This window comes from Spinacia oleracea, chromosome 1 (genome assembly GCF_020520425.1).
Source record: "Spinacia oleracea cultivar Varoflay chromosome 1, BTI_SOV_V1, whole genome shotgun sequence".
Taxonomy (NCBI): domain Eukaryota; kingdom Viridiplantae; phylum Streptophyta; class Magnoliopsida; order Caryophyllales; family Amaranthaceae; genus Spinacia; species Spinacia oleracea.
The window spans coordinates 116,670,447-116,690,400 of NC_079487.1; the positions used below are offsets into that span (position 1 = coordinate 116,670,447).

Consider the following 19,954-nt stretch of genomic DNA (forward strand, 5'->3'; position numbering starts at 1 on the left):
AATTGAGGTTAGTTAGTGGACTTACAAAAAAAACAAGAACAAAAAAGCCCAAAGAAAAGTACAAGACCTACCCGTATCACATGGACCTTCAAACTTGGATAATTACTTCTGGTTGTCTATCACAATCAACCGTTTTCTTTACGCTAGCTTTCGGAAGTTATTATTGTTATTATGTTCCTAAAGTTTCTAACTCACCGGACTTCTCGTGTGTGGCTAATGGCTTAAGCTCCAAAAATCTTGTAATTTGTAGTTAATCTAAACGTATTATATGAACTTATAGATTTATTTACTTTCCCCTTAATTTGTTATTTGATTTTATCTAATGCTTGTGTTATGACTTATGCATGAACAAGTGTACATCCATCCGGATGAGGTTTGATGTACTTCATTGGTTCTCCGTTCTCACATATGATACGTATTTTAATTTTAGTGTCAGTTTTATTTACGTATATTTTCCTGAACTTATAACTTAACTGAGCTTATTAAAATTTATTTTAACTATATACTTGGATAACTAATATTTTTTCTAAACTTATCTACATTTACATGTACTTCTTTTTTTTCTAGTGGAAATAAGGTAAAATGTTGAACCGGACAAGGCTTTAAAATTCTTCAAATGATTAAAAAAAACCTTTAGAAACTCCTAAGTCTAAGTATACCGAGTAGAGCTGTCAAAAACTGACCCAAACCCGAAAATCCGACCCAAACCGACCGAACTCGTAATCGAATATGATCTGAACTTGACCCAAAACCCGAGATTAGCGGTTACAAACCCAATTCAAATCCGACTATATAAGACCCAAACCCGAAATTGAACCCGACCCGAACCCGACGTGTACCCGAAATGAAAAAAAATTCGACATGACCCGACCGAACCCGACCTGTACCCGAGCAATAAAATAACCTGATACAACCCGACTTGTTCATGACCCGAGATGACCCGACCCAAATCCAACCCGACCCGATGACCTATTTTGACAGCTCTAATACCGGGATATAAGATGGAGTCCAAAAGCAAGTTTAGCATAATATAATTTGTTGCTTTTGTCATCCCATGAGTCCATGATACTCGAATCTTCTCACCCACATCATGGTTGAGAATTAGAAATAACTTAAAAAACCTATCTGTTTTAATACTACTACCACTCTCCAACTAACTACAAAAACAGAAAAAATAAAAATAAAAAGATTCCAAAATAAAATAAAATAAAATAAAATCACAATCATAGCAACAAAGTTGTTACTCAACCGCGTCTTCCCTAAAACCGCGTCTTCTTCCTCCCCTTTTCCTAACTATAAAACCACTCCCTCACTACCTTCTTAAAAAACCCTTTTGTTTTCTATTTTCTCTCTCCTCCTCGATTCTCTCTCTTCGCCGGAAGCACACTTTCTCTCTCAACAATGGCGAAAAACTCAAACTCTCAGAAAAAATCAACAACCGAAATCGAGAGCATATTCCAGAAATTCGACGCAAACGGCGATGGAAAGATCTCAGCGACAGAACTGCAATCTCTGTTACAAGCCCTAGGATCGGAGACGTCGTCGGAAGAGGTGAAGAAGATGATGGACGAGATGGACAAAGATGGCGACGGTTACGTCGATCTAAGGGAATTCGAGGAGTTTCACGCCGGATCTGGCGGCAATGCGGGGTCCACTAAGGAGCTTCGAGAAGCATTCAGCTTGTATGATAAGGATGGCAATGGTAAGATTTCAGCGCGTGAGTTGTACGATGTGTTGAAGAGTCTTGGAGAGAAGTGTTCGTTGAAGGATTGTAAGAAGATGATTCAATCTGTTGATGCGGATGGTGATGGTCATGTTGATTTCGAGGAGTTTAAGAAGATGATGGCCGCTTGATTTAATCGTTAATCTAGAGAGAGAAAGAGTCTATGAAGAGAGAGAAAGATGTTACGAGGAGGATTAATTGTGTATAGGTGATGATTTTTACTTTAATTATAACTTTTTGCTTGTTAATTAGTGGTTAATATTCTACTAATTAATGGCTTCTTAACGTGATTAGGGATCTAATTAAACGTATTCTTGTGAATACAGTTTGCTAACTGTTTTTAGTTTAATTGTTCTCTAATGAATTAGTTTTTGTTTTATTGTTTATGTGTTTCTCTTTACTTCTCGCACAAGTCCACTCTCTCTCTGGTTTTTTTTAGGGTAACGTATGTTCATGACCTAATGCTCTATGATAACAACCATTGCTTATTGTATTCCTACTAATTAATAAGTATATGAGTGCGCTGAAAAAGATATCACTTTCAAGAGAGTTCGTTATTTCAAATTGGGAACATGTAATTTTTGACTTGTTATTTGTTTTAGATTCGGTTAGAATTTTTAATCAATTATTCCGTTCTAAATTTGAATATTCGATAATTTTGTTAAATCTAGGGTTTGAATTGTATTGGGATTCAATTTTGGTGAGGACTCGTCAAATGTATTTGACATGGTAAATTGCCAAGTTGGTTAACTAGTGGGCTACTTGTGGAGTTGTGGATTATTCCGTGTTTATTAGGTAATAATTAACGTGTAAACTACATGTCTTATGACTCTTATCCGTTATGCAGTGCTTCGTCCACCCTATATTTTGATTTTGAAGAGGTTTGTCCACCTTATATTATGTATCTATACATTAATCTCATAAATAATTAAATACACCACTTTTGTATTAACTATTTATGGACTTTTTTTTTTTTGTTATTTATTAACTTAAATTATGTTTGAATTACTACCACTTTACGATTTTCTCATTTTTAAATTAAGACATTTCTTTTATTTTTTAATTATTTTAAGTGATTCAAGTCTATTTCCTCCTTTATTCGTAAGGATTCCAAAGAGACCGTGTTTTTTAAATTTTGTAAAAGATCAAATGGATTAAAAAAATATTTGTGAATTTTAAATATTTGTAAAGTATCAAATGTGTTGTTTTGAAATTTTTACCTGAACTGAGAAAAATGAGTTTAGAATCACTTAAAACGATTAAGAAACAAATGAAATATCTCAATTCTAAAATGAGAAAATCGTAGAGTAGTAGTGATTCCAAGACAAAAATATACTTTAAGATAGTAAATTAAAAAAAAACATTTCATAAGGTTGGTAATACAAAAGTTAATTCATGGCAAAATCGGACATAAAATCCGCGCACTAGTGGAAAAAGGGTCATTTGCATCGCACATTTAAGTGCATTTGCGTCGCACATTGTGCGTGGCAAAAGCTCTCGACGCAAATGACTAAAAGTCATTTGCGTCGCACATTTGTGCGTTGCAAATGACCCTTATTTGCGTCGCACATTAAGCAAATGTGCGAGGCAAATGACTTTTCAGGCACCATGTTGAAAAGTCATTTGCCACGCACATTAGCTTGATATGCGACGCAAATGACTTTTCATGCGCCAAAAAAATAAGTCATTTGCCACGCACAATAGCTAAATGTGCGACGCAAATGACAATTTGAGCGCCAAAAAAGTAAGTCATTTGCCACGCACAATAGCTAAAAGTGCGACGCAAATGACATTTTTGAAAAAATGCTGAAAAGTCATTTGCGTCGCTGTTTTACTAAAAGAGCGACGCAAATGACTTTTTGCATATTTAAAAAAAATTGCTGCTGATTTTATTTAATCTACAGATTAAATAAAATAAGCAGCTTTTAATACTACCAAAACACAAAATGCAAATATAGTGACATTCAATTTAAACAAAATTCCAGAATGTTAAAAGTTACAGAAATTATCAAAAGAACAAAAATATGGTATCGAAGCCGGAAAGATATACCGGAGCACCAACATCTAGACCTTACGGTTATAATATTCTATAGGGGAAATCCATGTAAGGACCCATCCCAAAAAAAGTGTTACTGGAGTCTTCATGGACTTCCTTATATGGTAGCACAAACTTATTCGCAAAATGAGACTCCTCTAAAACCTTCTCTAGGCATTTTCCAACCACACTTAAGTTAGCGGATTTGTCACCATGCATCGCTGAAACAATATCCGTCCTGCAAATTCCATATTGATTTAGGCCTCAAGAATGCATTGCTACTTGCAACAACATAACATTACAAATTATCTACAAAAGAAGACTGATTACAAGTCCGGCCAGAGGCAGAAAACTGTTCTATTTTTTCAAATTGTGAATACAAGTCAGATTAATTTGAAATTGACAAAAAAATATATACTTCGTACTAAATATCCCTTTTTCAAAATTTTAGAATGAACTGAACAGAAGAACTTAAGACCGTTCTTCCAATAAGAAAGTGAAAAGAAGAGATATGATGATTGACATGCTAAATACATAGTTTCTCATGACACTTGGGCCAATCATACAACATATAAATAATGCTTTCTACTGACCTTCGTGCTTCGTCACCACGTCGTTTGGCATCCATCTCCTTGGTTGGTGGATATTTTGGAAGCGTTGATGGATCACAAGCAAGAGGTTCAGTACTGAAAACTGCACAGGTCAAAATAAAACAAGAACCTTTATGAATCCAAAGAAAACAAACCATCAGGAATTTTAAGAGCGTAGTTTTTAAATAATGTCCCTTCCGGCAATAGATGTACTTGTCTGTTTTATAACAAAAAATGGTTGTTCACTGGTTTAGCTCCCAATGCATGGGAAATTTCAATGGAGAAATCAACCTAAGATTGACATGTACAATATAGATCAAAATTTCCATAAATAAGAAATCATGTAAAGAGATTATAAGCCATAAAAACGGCAGAGAAGACCTATGAAAACAAGAAACGAGGTAAACAACAAAGGGTTGATATCTAGAAGATTCTAATAGAATGAAACATGTACTATATCCGTCCTAGAATAATAACATTCCTATTTTAGTACATTCCCAGAAGAAGGGGAAAAAGAAAAGCCCACTTACAATTCACTCATTTTGCTGTCATACTGGCGAGCATCATACTGGGAACCTTCAGGTGCAACTCCTGACATGACTGCATTGATCAAACAACCATTAGAATCTACAAAAACCCAAACTCTTTGAACGCAATAAGATAGATTTTCGGACAAAACCAGAACGAGAAAATCTATTTATTTCAATTGAAAATCATCCATAAGAGACCACAAAAATGAAAAATCAATGCTTTCCTAAAATATAGAACCAATGCTTTACCACGAGACCACAAAAATCAATGAATTGAAACAGTGCCAAAAAAAAGCTATCTATGTTTCGCATCTGCACAAATCTAGGGTAATTTTACGGAAACAAGTTACATGTTTCGGTACGATTCGATCTTTCGGGCCTAAACAATCACCATGTGCTAATAAATATTATGGAATATCTAATTACATGATAGAACTCTCTAATATAGTTAATTATTTAGGCAAACAATATAGAATACACAAACCAACACATCTATGAAATCAATCATAAACTACAAGCATGAGAGTACCTAACACCATACATAAAACTACAAGCAAACTCTCTCTAAGCTCCGTAGATTTATTGGTGCTCGGTTATACTAGAATTGATCTCATGTGGATTAACAAGACAAATAAAGATCACATATAATTCACTTTTTTAGTACAACGAGTTTATATGGCCTCACAAGTCTGTATACATCCTATGTATAACCTCAAATGACATCGAAACAGTAATTCTAGGTTTCCAACAGGCTGAACAATATGGAATTCTTGAACTACCAACAAGAAACCACACCATAAAGCATATGCGAACAAGGTATGCAAAATAAATTATTATTAGTGTGATTGATGACCATATCAATGTTTGTCAGGAACAGAAAAACGATTGAGATCAGCTAATTGACAAATCCATGAATAAAGAGTCGACTTCACAAACAGAGAGATAGAAAACCCGAATACCATCGACACCCAGTTAACTAACTCACTATTCATTCACTGATATATTCCATTTTTCATGTGATACTTCTCAATATTTATTAGTCTACTCGAGCAAACGGACTGGGTTCGGGTCGGGTATACTTAGGGGTGTCAATTCGGACAAACGGACTGGGTTCGGGTCGGGTATATCGGTTCGAGTTCAAACGGGTTCATTTGGTTGTCGGATCGGATCAGTTCAGGTTGGGGTTTAGGTTGGTTGGCACGGGTTCATATCGGGTCAGGTTCGTGTCGATTCGTGTTAATATCGGGTCGGGTTCATAACGGCTCGGGTCATGTCGGGTTTGTTTGTAAACGGGTTTAGTCGGGTTGTAACGGGTCGGATTATAGTTGGGTCGGGTCGGGGCAGGTCGGTTCGGGTTGGAGCACGCCGTGTTGTAAACGGATTTAATCGGATTTAGTGGAAGTAGTTTATTTGGAAGCTGATGGTCGAAGGGATTCTAGTCAAAACAAGCCTGGAAAGACGAGGAGTAAATTTGGATACCACTTGTGATTTTTGTGGGGACCATTGCGAAGACGCATAACATATTTTTCGCCTTTGTAAATTGGCTCAAGATGTGTGGAGGAGTAGTATGCTAGCCATACTCTCAAACCTTAATGAGAATATTTCTAAGCAAGATTGGATTCTCAATTATATCCAACTTTTTATAAGATTGGATGGGAAGTTCAGTGACAGAATAGTTACTTTTATCGTAACTTTGTGGGTCATATGGATAACACGGAACGCAAGAGTAATCAATTCTCATACTGGGGTTTTAAGTACGTTTCAAATTCAACTTTAGTTAGCTTTAAAACAACACAAGGTGTTCAGGGGGAAAGACGATGGATATTTGGGCTCTCTTCATCCAACAGAGCAGACACCTGATTACCCTCCAGGGTTTCACTTTGCAAATATAGGTATGGAAAGTTTGCCAATGTCTACAACGGTCATTCATATAGATGGAGCGTGGAATAAAGGCACCCGAAGAGCAGGAATGAGTTGGGTTCTTCATCAACAACATACAAATGGCACAGATATTCTTGGGGGTTGCGACTATGGTTTAGGCCAATCAGCACTTCATGTTGAAGCTATGACTTATCTCCGAGCATTGCATTCATCGTATGATGATATTGTAGTATATACTGATTCTGCTGCTTTGGTTTCTTATTTACAGAGAAAAGTTAAACCTAATATTCAACTTCATTGGACAATTGAGGCGACTTTCGACATCGGCAAGAGTTTTAAGAATTGCATTATCAACAAAGTGCATCGCGACCAGATTCAGTCAGCTCACGATCTGGCCAAGAGGACATCTAAGGATGGAATGCAATTTGTTTCAGCGGGTGGTGTTAGTTTTACTAGTTTTTTTTTTTTTGTTTGTTTGTTTTTACTTTGTAACTTTATCCAATGTCAAAAAAAAAAATGAATAAGTGAAAGAATAAAATATTAGAAGAAAGTTGACAAAAATAGTGCCGTACTTAATAGAAAAAATAACAATTTGAAGAAAATATTGCACTTAAATAGGAACGGATAGAGTATTCCGTAATACTTGATGGTTATTGGTTGAGTTCGTATCACGAGTTCACAACAATAGTGTTGTTGTCACATGTTTGTAAGCTTTTGTGCCACTTTCGTAAATTTGAAGTTTTTTAGAATGCAAAGAGATAAGGGAAGAGGTGGAAAAAGTCATTTGGTTTCCTTTACTCAAAAGAGGTTTGTTGAACCACGGTCAGTGAAGCAGATCGATCTAGCTCTATTGTAACCTGACGCCAGAAGCAAAGCATTTCCTTTTGGGACCTTTTTCTACAGAATCACCTCAAGCAGTCAAGCCTCTATCTAGATCTTTAATTCAGATTGAACAACGGACTACTTTTTTGGCTTAGACTGGATACTATGGATAGTAATTCAGATTGATCAAGATCAAGGGGACTTATCTTAGGACTTTTTTTATATGCCATGTCACCATTTTACTATTATTAAATAAATAAATTATTATTAAGACTTCTTAAAATTCAATCAAATTGAGCACTTCACCATTTAAACTTATTTAAGACTTGTATACTTATACACCATATATTATTTTGCTATTTTATTCAACTCACAATAAGTCTTAAGTTGAGTCTTAGTTTTTCAAGACTCGAGTTAAGACTTTGTTAAGATTCATCCACTTCAATGCTACAAATTCTATTGTCTAATTTTAAGATTAGGTGAGTCATTTACCATATCAGCACAACTCAAGTTTTAAGACTTAGCGTTGATCATGCTCTAAATTATCGCGTTTGTACCAATATTTCCTACTGCCGTTCTATTCACCTGATTTCCCCTTATTTTTCCTGAACTTATCTTATCTGAACTTATCTGAACTTAACTGAACTTATCTGAACTTAACTGAACTTATCAAAACTTATTTTAGTAGTAATAAATTATACTTGGTCAACCTTTTTTTTTTCCTGAACTTAACTAAACTTACCTAACTTATTTTTCCAGAAAAAAGTGGAAATAAGGTGAACAGAACTTTATCTTACTCTGTCGCCCTTTCAGAGTTTCAGATAATTACTTCCCTCAAAATAAAAAAATAAAAAGAGTTTCAGATAATTACTTGTGTTATTGAGTTGCAAATATCTCTTACTGAAGTCTTATAGTAAGAGTGTAAAATGGGGAAAACGCGTCAGAATGAAGACTAATTTACACATAACTTGTATGAAATACAACAACAAACTGTGATCCAAGATAAAGTAAAAAGAAACAAATTTATATAAAATTATTACAATACAAATTTGACTAACTTGATTAAAAAGAAAAAAATCCCTAGTGGAAATAGCCCTTTTGTGATGAAAGAACAACAAATCAATAACAAATTACAAACAATTGCCAAACAATACCCCTGCAGCAGTCTTTTTTTTTTCATTCAATCTTCTTCCTTTTTTTTGCATATGAAACTTGGAAGATAAGAATTAAGAGACCCTGTGTTGTGGTAATATCCAAATTCACTGTAATGTCTTGATCTTGGTTTTAACATTGACTACCGGCTCCCGCCATTGCCAACGGCTATCTCATTATGAACAACATCTTTCACCGGGGTGCTCTCGAATTTCCCAGGGACTGAATGCCTGCGAGGCCCACCTGGAGAGGCAGGGAAAGACAGCCTCTTCTTGGCAGTCCCAACCACCGCAGGTAGTGGTGGTGGCGGCTTCTGATCCGGTGGACTACCACCGTTGTTATTCTCAACTGCCCCCAACGGACTAGGAAGCTTAGTCTTGGCTCTTTGTGATTTAGTTGGTGCCATGTAGCTTGGAACTGAAGGTGAACTCGCAAGGCTCTCATCATCCCTCACTGATGACCCAGCAATGCTGTGCCTCCTGTATCGTTCTGACTGGATACTCATCATGCTTCTCGTGTCGTCATCTGGAGCCCAACCATTTGCTTTTGGGCTCTCGGGTCTTGGTTTTCTGGATCCTGGGCCCGCCGATGGGCCTCTTGTTGTGGTGGTTGAAGGGGACTGACGGCTAGGAGGACGGCCTGACCTTTGACCGGTAGGAGAAGGCTTGTCAATACTAAGGTCTCGAAGAGCATAAGCTCGGTTTATTTCACCTGCAACAGAGAGTGTACGGAAGCTCTTGACTGAGCCATGGTCAGTATCTTTATCCGCCGCTGTGCTTTTTGCCTCCCATGGTCGAGCAGCCATCCATCGCTCCAACCAACTCCAACCCCACTGAGGATTGTTTGGGTCCATAAATGTTGGGTTTGAATTTTTGTTGTTCTTCTTAAGTTGCTGCGAAAGGACAGGATCAAAGTTAGTCACCTCAATGAAAATGACAGACTTCTATACATATTCACCACTAACAAAATAAACACACAGTTTTCATCAGAACAACTGTAATGAACTAGAAATGTTTTTAGCTTGTTCAAAATTTACCATATCCACCAAGATTGAAAACAAGTCTATGCATCAATGTAATTTACTTCTTTCTTTTTAAATGTGGAGGGCTTTCTGGTTCCTATTTAACTGAACAGCACCACCAGTTCGTACAAATTAATTCTTCCCACACGAAAGTTTATTATTAAGAGAAAAGTTAACATCCAGAGAATGAGACAGTGATGTATGTTAAATAAAAATATAATACCTGATGAGTGAATGCGTAAGCTAATGCTCTTTCTCTTCGCATAGCAGCCTCCTGCTTGCTCTGTATACTTGCTTCAAGCTGCTCTTTAGATTGAGTGCTATCATCCCAATTTTCGTCCATCTGCAATGGGATACGAAGTATAAGTTGGTTGACTTCCCAACCTCGCTAAAAGAAATTAAATCATCTGACTTGCATGTAACTTCATGGCTTCTTCCTTGAAGTGCACTCTGTGAGTATAAAACTTAGGCGTAGATATATATGGACTTTTACCAATACACAATACATGGATAAACTTGTCATGAAGAAATATGGACCTTCATCAATTATTATTCTCGCTATGTGGAATTTCTTAATCTCCATGCCAATGTCAAAGAGGAAATTTACTTCAAAACAGAGGCAATAAGGAGTACTACTTTTTGTGTATGAGATTTGATAATTTGTCGGAAATTCTTGAGGTGAGGAACAAGTCTGATGTTTATACAGGCTAACAGATGGGCCTTTAGGAGATTAATAAATAAGGAGGAAATGAAAAGAAAAGGGTTGACAAACTCACTCGCAATTTCTCAAGCTCTTTCTCATGCTTTTGCTGCAATTGCCGTTGAAGAGCCTGGTTTTCCTCCGACATCCTCATCCTCCTTGCACGAATTTGGGATTGCACGCGGGCAAGTGTCTGCATGCATCTTAGGGTCGTTGCTGCCTGCCGTTTCACCGACTGCCCTTCGATCAGTGATTTAAGCCTCACCAGCCCTCTCAAAGCTCGTAGTGCTCTCCTTGCCTGAACCACAAGTTATATTGATCAGATAAGACTATATACTGAATATACACAAATGCATTTTGATTCTCCATATCTTCCATATTTAGTTTCACAAATTAGAGAGTGATGTGCCTCATTCTACACATTGATCATAACAACATAAAACATTTTGGTGAAGCAATATAACTTGTGGTATACCCGTATAAATATGACTAAATCTCAGTATTAATCCAAATGAGACACTTCACAACTGTAACTCTATCAATGAAAGTAAACACATGCGCAATTTCACCCTTCACCCTTCAGCTGATGCAATTGCAAATCATATTTAGCTAATTCTTAGAGTAATATGGTGGAGATGATAGATAAAGGTAGGTAAGGTTAAAGTTCAAAAATCATTAAAACTAAAAACAGGCAGGACATCAGTACACAAGAAAACGAGAGATACCAGATATCCTCGAAATGCAGTTTGGATTTTGATAGCTGCGATTTCCTCCTTTGATTTTCCCACAAAGCGGGGTACAGTTGTCAAACGAACAACCTCAGCAGCGGCCTGCGCTGCTGCAACAGCCGCCTCTGCAGCAGCGGCTGTGGCAATTGCAACCGAATAAGCATGCTTGTTCTGCTCATTAACATTGTTGACTTCAGTTGGTTTATTCTCACCAGGTGGAGGCAAAGGAGGAGGAGAAGGTACAGAAGGAGGAGGAGCAGTCACTTGCTCAGAGAAATTAACCGCCTCAGAGCTTATAGTTTCCTCAGTGCTTCTCTTGTTCAATTTCGATTTCTATTCAGCATAAACAAGGACAAAATCTTACTCAGGTAACTAACAATAGTAAGAAAAAAAAACTAAGTAAAATTTTGTTTTTGTATGGCTTACAAACCTGGCTTTTCTTTGATTGAGGGCTCAAGGCTTTCTTCACAGCAGAAAACCAACCCTTCTTCCCCATTTCCTAGCTCATCAACCTTCAATAAAACCTAAAATAAATCAATTACAGATCCTATTAAATGGAAGTATGATTGTCTCCACTAATGATATCCTACACCTACCATTCTATCAATACAAAAAAATATACAAACAGAATAAATGAAAAATTCAATACAATTAGAATTTTTTAATGTATAAAGAGCCACAACGGATAGTGACTCTAAACTAGATTGCATCCGCTTGGAAAATATGGCAACAATATGAAATTGATAGAATATCCAAATACTGAAATACTCCGTACTAATTACCATTTTTATTGACCCCTTCAAAGATATATTCATGCTTATAAACCTAGGACAAGATCTATGAAAAATATGATAACATAAAAATATACAAGTATATAGAAATAATAAATAACAATAATGTAATGTTGAACAATAAAGCAACACCGCCCACTTAACACTGGCTTATCAAACTCAAGGAATATCCCATAATCCCATCAAATTGATTACATAACCTCAGATCTTAATACAAATTCGTCGCATTTTTTTAACTAACAAATTTTACCCCCAAAATAAATGAAAAATTCCACAACCCCAGATCAATTCTGAAGAAATGCAATACTACCCAGATATCAAAATGCAAAGATCACCAAATACTTGAATTTAAATTTTTAATTAAAGTTTCAAACTTTCACCTATAAATTCAATTAATACCATAAAATAAACCAAAATGCCAAAAACAAATGAGAAATGAGAAATTTACCTGGGATATATTCCTCTATTGGCAAGATCTCAGTCAAAATCTCCTTAAAAAAATGTTTCTTTTTTTCCCAAATTATCAAAAACACCAACAATATAACATAAAGGAAAAAAAATTATGATTAATTTAATTTTTGGGGAATAGCCCTTTTCTTCTCCTGGCAAGATAAGAACAATTTACCCAGATCTTGCCAAAGAGAAGAAAAAAATTCTAAAACTTCTGGGAAGAAGAAAAGGTTGGGAGGAGAGAGAAAGTAAGATAGAGAGAGAAATATGAAGGTAAGGAGAGTGCCAGTAACAGCTGGGATTATCTGTAGAAGGGCCCACAATAAGTTAAGATAGGAGGGAAATTTAAGGCCATGTGATTAAATATTTGAGATTAATTATGTGTGATTGATTTAATCACAGCCCTATATATTGGGCTCGTCTAATTAAACAATAACCGACAACAACGACAAGAAACTCGCTGTATTACCGTTTTTACGTTTTTTTTCTTTATTTTTGCTGGCAAGTATAACTGCCACTTTTGTGATTTTCCTTAGCACTACGACTTTTTAAGTGTTTTTAGGTGTTATTTCCACCTGTCATTGGAGGCCACCTCAGCATTTTTACTAACCGTTACACACTTGCATTAATACAATAAATTAAAAATGAAGCAAATGGGAATATTTTTTATTAAATTTATGTAATTATTATGAAGGTGGTTAAATTCCAACAAGTTATGATATCAATCATACCTTGCATGAGTTGCATCTAATTAAGTGGAAAAAATAGACTTGTTACCAAATGCTCCATGACCATAGCTTAATGATAAGTTTAGGTATGAATTGATTGATAATACTTGGTTATGGAAAGATATTTACCTTTCTCTAAATGGTCACATACTTTTAGGGATTATTAAGATCATTTTATCTTCCTCTTATTTACACCCATGCTCTGTTCTTTTTACCTTAGTTCAATTATTGTAGCAAATGTGAGTTCAGATAAAATAAGATGAAGAAAAATTAAGATTGATCAAATACAATTTATAACTAATATAAAATTTGATAAATTTAAGTGAAATAAGATAGGAAAGTAAGGGAAAAGGAGATGAGTATAAGTTTGTACCATGGTACAAGCTTAAAATTCACAAGTCTGTACCAATTTTAAGCTTGTACCATGGTACAAGCTAAAAATGTATAAGTTTCTGAAATTTTATCTGGACAAAAAAAAATATCTATTCGACGTTCCACAGTAGACTCGGCCATGTGAACATTACTTCGCATTTTGTCGCCGACAACGTGGCGGCGGTGGTGGAGGGGGGTGGTTCTGTTTGGGGTGGGAAGGTAAGAGGGTAAATGAGGATGATAAATGTTAAATGAGGGGTAAATAAATTAGGGTATATAGGTAAAATAGTGGGGCGATTTTGAATAGTATGGGGCGACTTTTAGCGCTCCACAAAATTTACGAGGAATGATATTTTCATGAGATATTTAACAATTAAACAATTACGATTAATTCAAATATAGTACTCCCTACATGTTTTTAGTTAATAATTTTAGTTATAAAACAAAGTAAAAATTTACGTACTTATGAATCATCAATTTTCTTGTTTCACAAGTACGTAAATTTACCTACATAGATGAAAACATGAAATATAACCAAGGTAATTTTTCTATTAGAGGTCGATCATCAGAAAAATAATTAGGCAAAGTTTTAATTAGGATACATTCCGAAATAAAAATCAATTTTCCATCAAAGAGTTACAATAAATAAAGGTTTTTATAAAAATTAACGGTAGGATCCTTTTAACTTTTAGAATGTGGGAAAAAAAAAAGTTATTTAAAGACATACTCCGGACGTGGTTGGACATGAACGCCCATAGAAAAAGTGAAGTAAAATGTTGAAGTAGGTTGAGTAAAAGTTAGAAAGATAAGTATGAAAACTGTAATATCCTTGTGAAAATGTGCAATAGTTGTGAAGAAGAAGCAAGGATAGTATGATAGACATTAATTATTACCTTCACATAATCGATCACATGGCAACCAACCTCAAAATCTTGAGCTTTTACTTTTACTTTTAGTAATTAAAATGATGATATTCTTACATTTTTTACGTATATATATATTGTGACTTTGTGAGGTGGTCCTCGATCGTTTAATCAATTCATCCTAGTAACTTAGTAGAACAACCTCGTGCTTTCATTACCCTACTGAATACTGATACTCCAAGCACTTGGCTTTGTACTGAAAACTCGATTACGTTTCAGATCTAAAGGAAGATAATCGACTTTCAGGGGGCGTTTGTTTTGGGATTCAACACGGGGCGTTTGTTTCGGGGATTCAACAATGGGATGGTGTTTCGTGTTTGTGATGGTGGTTGTATAGAATAGAGAAATGTTATGGGTTTTTTCTTTCCCTTTCTTCTCTGGAAACAAACACATGAAATTTTGGAGATCATTTTTCCTTTACACCCTATATATATTTATCCATGCAAATTAAACGCGCCCTCGATTATTCTAAATCCAGCAAATTCCTTAATACTGTCTTCAGTAATCCAATAATAGTTAGTCTGTTTCTAGCCATTCTCTGCAAATTGCTTAAGGTAGTGATCTCTTCACCTGAATTTCACTTATCTTATCTTATCTTATCTTATTGGCCCTGAACTTATCTTATCTTATTGAAACTTATAGTATAACCTTATGTAATATTTACCTTATCTTATCTTATCTTATTGACCCTTATTTTATCTAATTTTATCTTATCCTATCTTATTGACCCTTATTTTATCTAATTTTATCTTATCTTATCTTATCAGACCTGAAATAAGTGAAAATAAGGTGAAGAGAACAAAGCATAAACAGGGAGAATACAGAATATAACATCTTTGGCTGAACTTGTCTGATGTCTTCTTGAGCAATTCATACTTTTCATAGTGGTACAACTTTAATGAATTTAGCAAAATCTAAAGAGCAAACAAATATCAACGATAAAATTTTCCAATAATGAAATAGAAGGATTTCAAGTACTACAACACTTCCTATGAAGAAAAGAAAAAGTTCTAACCATAACCAAAAATAGTGTGCACGTTATAATTCTGTTACATAGAAATGAAACACATATTTCCCTGGCTAAAAGCTACGGTCTTTCTACCATGAGGATTAGGCCACAAGGGTACTGGCAGTAGTGGACTCGCTGCAAGTAGAAAAGTCGTAAAAAAACCTGGTTAATAAAAGTGGTTTGTGGAACATTACTAACAAACAAATAACCAAAATGTCAAGGAACTGCTCGTAGAATAATGTGAGGAAAATAAAAGAAATTGAAGGTTAAGCAAAATCAGAACAAAGACTCACTATTTCCAGACTGGTGGGAGCTTCTTTGTCTTCTTGCAGTATCGGGCAAGTCTGTGGATCCTGCTCTCGACCAAAATCAACCTAAACTTAGAGTCCTTGTCCTTCCTGTTCCTCTCCAAATGCTTGCGGATTGCCACAGCCTTCTTGATAAGATGGTATAGATCCTCGGGAATTTCAGGTGCAAGACCTAAACAACAAGCATGTAGTCAACAAGAATCCAATTAGAGAAACTCTAATCTCACAAGAAATCTAAGACCATCTAAATGCAAAATAAGTATTCAGTATTAACAACAAACACCACACCTAATCAGTTCAAACCTATTCTCAAATCTGTAGAGTTGGAAAGTTATGATAATATTAGCATCTAAAAATATTCAATTGTCCAATCTGAGTAATCACCCTAGGTTAAGTATTAAGTAATACTATTAATGAAAAGATTTTTCCTTACCCTTATTAAGTGAATCTTCAGTTTCATTTTGATTAATGATCAGATTATTTTGAGTATCACCTACGGCCGTTTAGTAGGACGCAATAAAAATGGAAATGGTATTCAGATTGTATATTGTTTTGCTAGGGAAGTAGTGCCAACGTCCACGGTAATGAAATATACTACCTCCGTCCTGGAATACCACGCTTGTCAATGCACAACTTTAACCATCAATATATTCAATTACTCCCTCCGTATTTATTTGAAAGATACACTTGGCCGGGCACAGGTATTAACAAGAATTGAATGAAATAAAATAATAAAGCAAGTGGGGTTGGGTAGATATTTTAATAAGTAAACAAGTGGGGAACATGTCATTTTGGTGGGGTGGGAGGTGGAGTGGGTTTATGAAATTATTTGTTTAATAGGATGATGGATCATAGGATAAATTAGATGTATTATTTTGATAAGTTACTAAAAATGGCAAGTGTATCTCTTAAATAAATACGGTCGGAAAAGGCAAGTGTATCCCTTAAATAAATACAGAGGGAGTATATATTATAAAAACTTATAAAATATTAATATTTTGAAAATATATATGAAGATGAAGCCAACAATAAATTATATGCTAACACTTATTTTCATATACTATGCATTAAATAGGGCCAAAGTGAATTTTGTGAATAGTGCAAAAAGTCAAACCATTGCGAGTATTCAGGAATGGAGGGAGTAATTCCTTTAATGCATGGCAAGTGGGGAATGAGAAGTGGGAAGGCCAAATGGCCAATAACCAACTGACTAACCATTGGCACAAAAATTAATTTGATAACCAAAGGAAGTTGCCAAAGGCGAAGGTTCTCAAAGCAGCATTTTGAGTTCTAGTATTGCAGTTTACAGAGTACATGTCTTGCAACTTATTAGCGGCAAAAAAAGGATTAAAGTTCGAGAAAACAGAGAGTTCAGCAATATAGGTTCCACTTCCACACCACCAACTCACCATGTTAACAATCAACAACACCCAAATCTTACATACTGTGGCAACAAGTCGAAATAATAAAACACAAGAAACTCAAAAATAATGGAACACATAAATGCATTCACTCTCTTTCATTCAAATCACTCAACCATATGACATTATAATCTCCCTATTTAATTGCTTGTTACACTAATAACAATACAACATAATGTCAGATCACCAGCAATGTGATAAAAAAAACTAAACCACATAGAAAAAACCAGTCAGTATATCACCAATAGCTTATAATCACAGCACATTAACAATAACATCATATTACTTGATAAATCCAAATATTCAGAAAAAATGGAGTGTATACCAGTAGCCTTAAGGATGCGGAGGATCTTGCTGCCAGTGACACTCCTAACCTGAGCAATTCCGTGTGAATCCCTAAGAATCACACCAATCTGAGAAGGTGTAAGTCCCTTCTTTGCAAACTTGCAAATGTTATCCTCCACCTACACGAAAGCAACAGCTTCCATCAAATTTTACCCAGAAATAAATCATGAATATTGCACGAGTTGATCAATTTAAATAAAATGAAAAAACCATCTTGAGAGGAATTTAACAGCTTTTCCCAAACAGAAAATCAGCATTGCACAAGTACATGAATTTAAACAACATCATTCAAGCATTACTCAAAATACCCAGTATTCAACCAATTAAACCCAGAAATAAAATCATGACTTTGCAGAATTACATGAATTAGAAACAACTACTTCCAATCAATTTTCGAAATACCCATTGTTCAACCAATTTAACCCAGCAAAAAAAACATCACAGGTGTTGCAAAATTACACTAATGTAAACAACGTTATCAACATTCTCGAAGTACCAATTAGGCAATTATACAAAAACATCAAACTGATAGAAGGAAGAGATAGAAAACTGACATCTTGAGAGGAGATCTTAAGCCAAGTAGGTGGGGTGCGTTTGTAGGGGATAGCAGAGGAAGAAATACCCTTACTGAAAAACACACAAAATTACAAAGCAATAATCAGATTCAGAAACCGCCATTGAAGAACAACAGATTGGAGGAGATGCAAATAGAGAAGGGATTACCCGCTGCTGTGCATACGACCCATGGTGACGACTGAGGTGTGGAGGAGGAATGCGAACTTTGCTTGAGTTGATGCTGCTGCTGCTGCTTTCTAGGCTTAATAAACTCTACACCTTATTGCTATTTGGTTCCATTTTAGGTTTTATACTATCAACTGGGTTTTCGCCTTTTGGGTGCCCGTTTTTAAAACGGGTTTTTGTTTGGTGATCAAAACCTGGGTTACAAAACCCATTGGACCCAAACGAAATTTGCAATCGAGCCCACAATTTATTAAATTTGGATGCAACAAACTTTTTTTTTTCTTTTCGCGAATGAGGCAGGACTATATAAATTACAAATTGGGGTGGAGTATTCGAATCTAAGACATATTTTATATAAGATCTTAGTCTTGACTATAGGCCAATACATCATTGATATGCGTTTAATTCATCAACTTCTTCTTTAAATTTAGGTCATGTTTGACAAAAGTAGTGGTAGCGGGTATCGGTTGAGTAGCAGATAACGGTTGGAGTAGCGGGTAACGGGGTGAGTAATAGCGGGTAACGGTTAGCTGTCAAAGTAGTTGGTAAACTAATATGAGTGTTCGGTAAAAGTAGTGGTTGATATCTATTACTATATACTAAAAGAGACACCAGAAATGACATGTGTCATTTCCTGGTGCGATTTTTTCCCGCCAAAATATTTTTTATTTTTTTACTTTAAAATAAATAAATTACATTACGTTTTTTTTTAGGAAACTAAGATAAAAATATATTTTAATTACCATAGATGCGTACTGCATAATATATTATTGGAGGAAAGCTAAATCAATATTATTTTTTCCTTTATGATATAATTTTATTTATGTATTATTATAACTTTTTAATCTGATAAGAAATATAAAAAATATTGATAAAGGAACTTCTAATGTTAGTCTACTATTAATAATATAATACATGGTAACTAGTAAGTGAGAATGTTAATTAAAATAATAATACATGGTAAGTAGACTGACATATAAGTGTATTTATCAAGATTTTACTCAATTCAAAATAGTATTTGACTAACTTGGTTATGCTCGGGTCTTTTCGAAAATTAGTCTTGAGTCATTCGGGTATGGTTAACGTTGTTAGATCGTTGTACATACAAGTAAACGACCATAATTTTTGACTTTGTATAGTAATATGCAAATTTAGTTCATTTGAATATATTTTTTTACACATCTTTGAATTTATACTTTTTCATTTATCCTTTTTACTTTCATGTTTTCCTAATATTACAAGTCTTTTAGTTACTATTAAAATTATAAATTGTTTTAGTAGTAGCCGTGCGTTTCACGGGCCCTAAACTATTTATAAAATAAAATAAAAGCTGAAATGTTATTTAGAACTTTAATATAAAATTGTAAAACGATGCACACTACCCTAAACACTACTAATTTTAACGTTTGATAAAAAGCTAATCAGTAGCTACCTCAACCAATAACAACTACCTAAACTGCTACCTCGCCAAACACTTACAAATTTTACAAATGGCGTATTGATTCAATCAAAATGCTACTCACTACCTCAAACGCTACCGCCCTTATACTCCATATAAGAGGACAAGTTATTAAAAGATGTGAATCGATAAAGCTTGGAATGTATGTTATGGATATATTTAGTCATAAAGTTCGTCGTTCAATGATGGAGGAATTGTCTCATAATGAAAAATATCTCTCGGCAT

General features: G+C 35.0%; 4 protein-coding genes across 7 annotated transcripts; 1 reads left to right on the forward strand and 3 right to left on the reverse strand.

Annotated features, from left to right (window-relative positions):
* The first annotated feature begins 1,286 nt into the window (after positions 1-1,286).
* LOC110804383 (probable calcium-binding protein CML18) lies at positions 1,287-2,102 on the forward strand. The gene has a single exon (XM_022009981.2). The coding sequence runs from the start codon at positions 1,402-1,404 to the stop codon at positions 1,852-1,854; it is 453 nt and encodes a 150-aa protein (XP_021865673.2). The 5' UTR covers positions 1,287-1,401; the 3' UTR covers positions 1,855-2,102.
* Positions 2,103-3,670: 1,568 nt separating this feature from the next.
* On the reverse strand, positions 3,671-4,835 carry LOC130470674 (uncharacterized). The gene is made up of 2 exons (XM_056841200.1): positions 4,352-4,835; positions 3,671-3,996 (listed from the first exon to the last, which is right to left on the reverse strand). Exons 1-2 carry the CDS (start codon positions 4,504-4,506, stop codon positions 3,801-3,803), a joined length of 351 nt encoding a protein of 116 aa, XP_056697178.1. The 5' UTR covers positions 4,507-4,835; the 3' UTR covers positions 3,671-3,800.
* A 3,686-nt stretch (positions 4,836-8,521) lies between these two features.
* Positions 8,522-12,801, reverse strand: LOC110804404 (protein IQ-DOMAIN 3). 4 transcript variants are annotated; one of them, XM_056841196.1, is made up of 7 exons: positions 12,422-12,720; positions 11,613-11,694; positions 11,395-11,515; positions 11,180-11,319; positions 10,531-10,752; positions 9,978-10,097; positions 8,522-9,625 (listed from the first exon to the last, which is right to left on the reverse strand). In XM_056841196.1, exons 2-7 carry the CDS (start codon positions 11,676-11,678, stop codon positions 8,876-8,878), a joined length of 1,419 nt encoding a protein of 472 aa, XP_056697174.1. In that variant the 5' UTR covers positions 11,679-11,694; positions 12,422-12,720; the 3' UTR covers positions 8,522-8,875. The 4 variants fall into 4 exon arrangements, with proteins under 4 accessions (XP_056697174.1, XP_056697173.1, XP_021865693.1 ...); XM_056841195.1 differs by having other exon boundaries at positions 11,613-11,706; XM_022010001.2 differs by having other exon boundaries at positions 11,180-11,515; positions 12,422-12,801.
* A 2,577-nt stretch (positions 12,802-15,378) lies between these two features.
* LOC110804399 (40S ribosomal protein S13-like) lies at positions 15,379-18,409 on the reverse strand. The gene is made up of 5 exons (XM_022009994.2): positions 18,253-18,409; positions 18,084-18,156; positions 17,510-17,648; positions 15,749-15,935; positions 15,379-15,590 (listed from the first exon to the last, which is right to left on the reverse strand). The coding sequence occupies exons 1-5, from the start codon at positions 18,273-18,275 to the stop codon at positions 15,557-15,559; spliced, it is 456 nt and encodes a 151-aa protein (XP_021865686.1). The 5' UTR covers positions 18,276-18,409; the 3' UTR covers positions 15,379-15,556.
* Positions 18,410-19,954: the final 1,545 nt, after the last annotated feature.

Coding starts and splice junctions, on each gene's coding strand:
- LOC110804383 (XM_022009981.2), top strand. CDS start 1,402: ATGGCGAAAAACTCAAACTCTCAGAAAAAATCAACAACCGAAATCGAG.
- LOC130470674 (XM_056841200.1), bottom strand. CDS start 4,506: ATGGTTTGTTTTCTTTGGATTCATAAAGGTTCTTGTTTTATTTTGACC. Junction 3,997..4,351: donor CGTGGTGACGAAGCACGAAG/GTCAGTAGAAAG, acceptor TGGAATTTGCAG/GACGGATATTGTTTCAGCGA.
- LOC110804404 (XM_022010001.2), bottom strand. CDS start 11,678: ATGGGGAAGAAGGGTTGGTTTTCTGCTGTGAAGAAAGCCTTGAGCCCT. Junction 10,753..11,179: donor CTGCATTTCGAGGATATCTG/GTATCTCTCGTT, acceptor CTTGTGGTTCAG/GCAAGGAGAGCACTACGAGC. Junction 9,626..9,977: donor CTTACGCATTCACTCATCAG/GTATTATATTTT, acceptor GTCCTTTCGCAG/CAACTTAAGAAGAACAACAA.
- LOC110804399 (XM_022009994.2), bottom strand. CDS start 18,275: ATGGGTCGTATGCACAGCAGCGG. Junction 17,649..18,083: donor TTAAGATCTCCTCTCAAGAT/GTCAGTTTTCTA, acceptor GCTTTCGTGTAG/GTGGAGGATAACATTTGCAA. Junction 15,591..15,748: donor CTCCCACCAGTCTGGAAATA/GTGAGTCTTTGT, acceptor TTCTACTTGCAG/CGAGTCCACTACTGCCAGTA.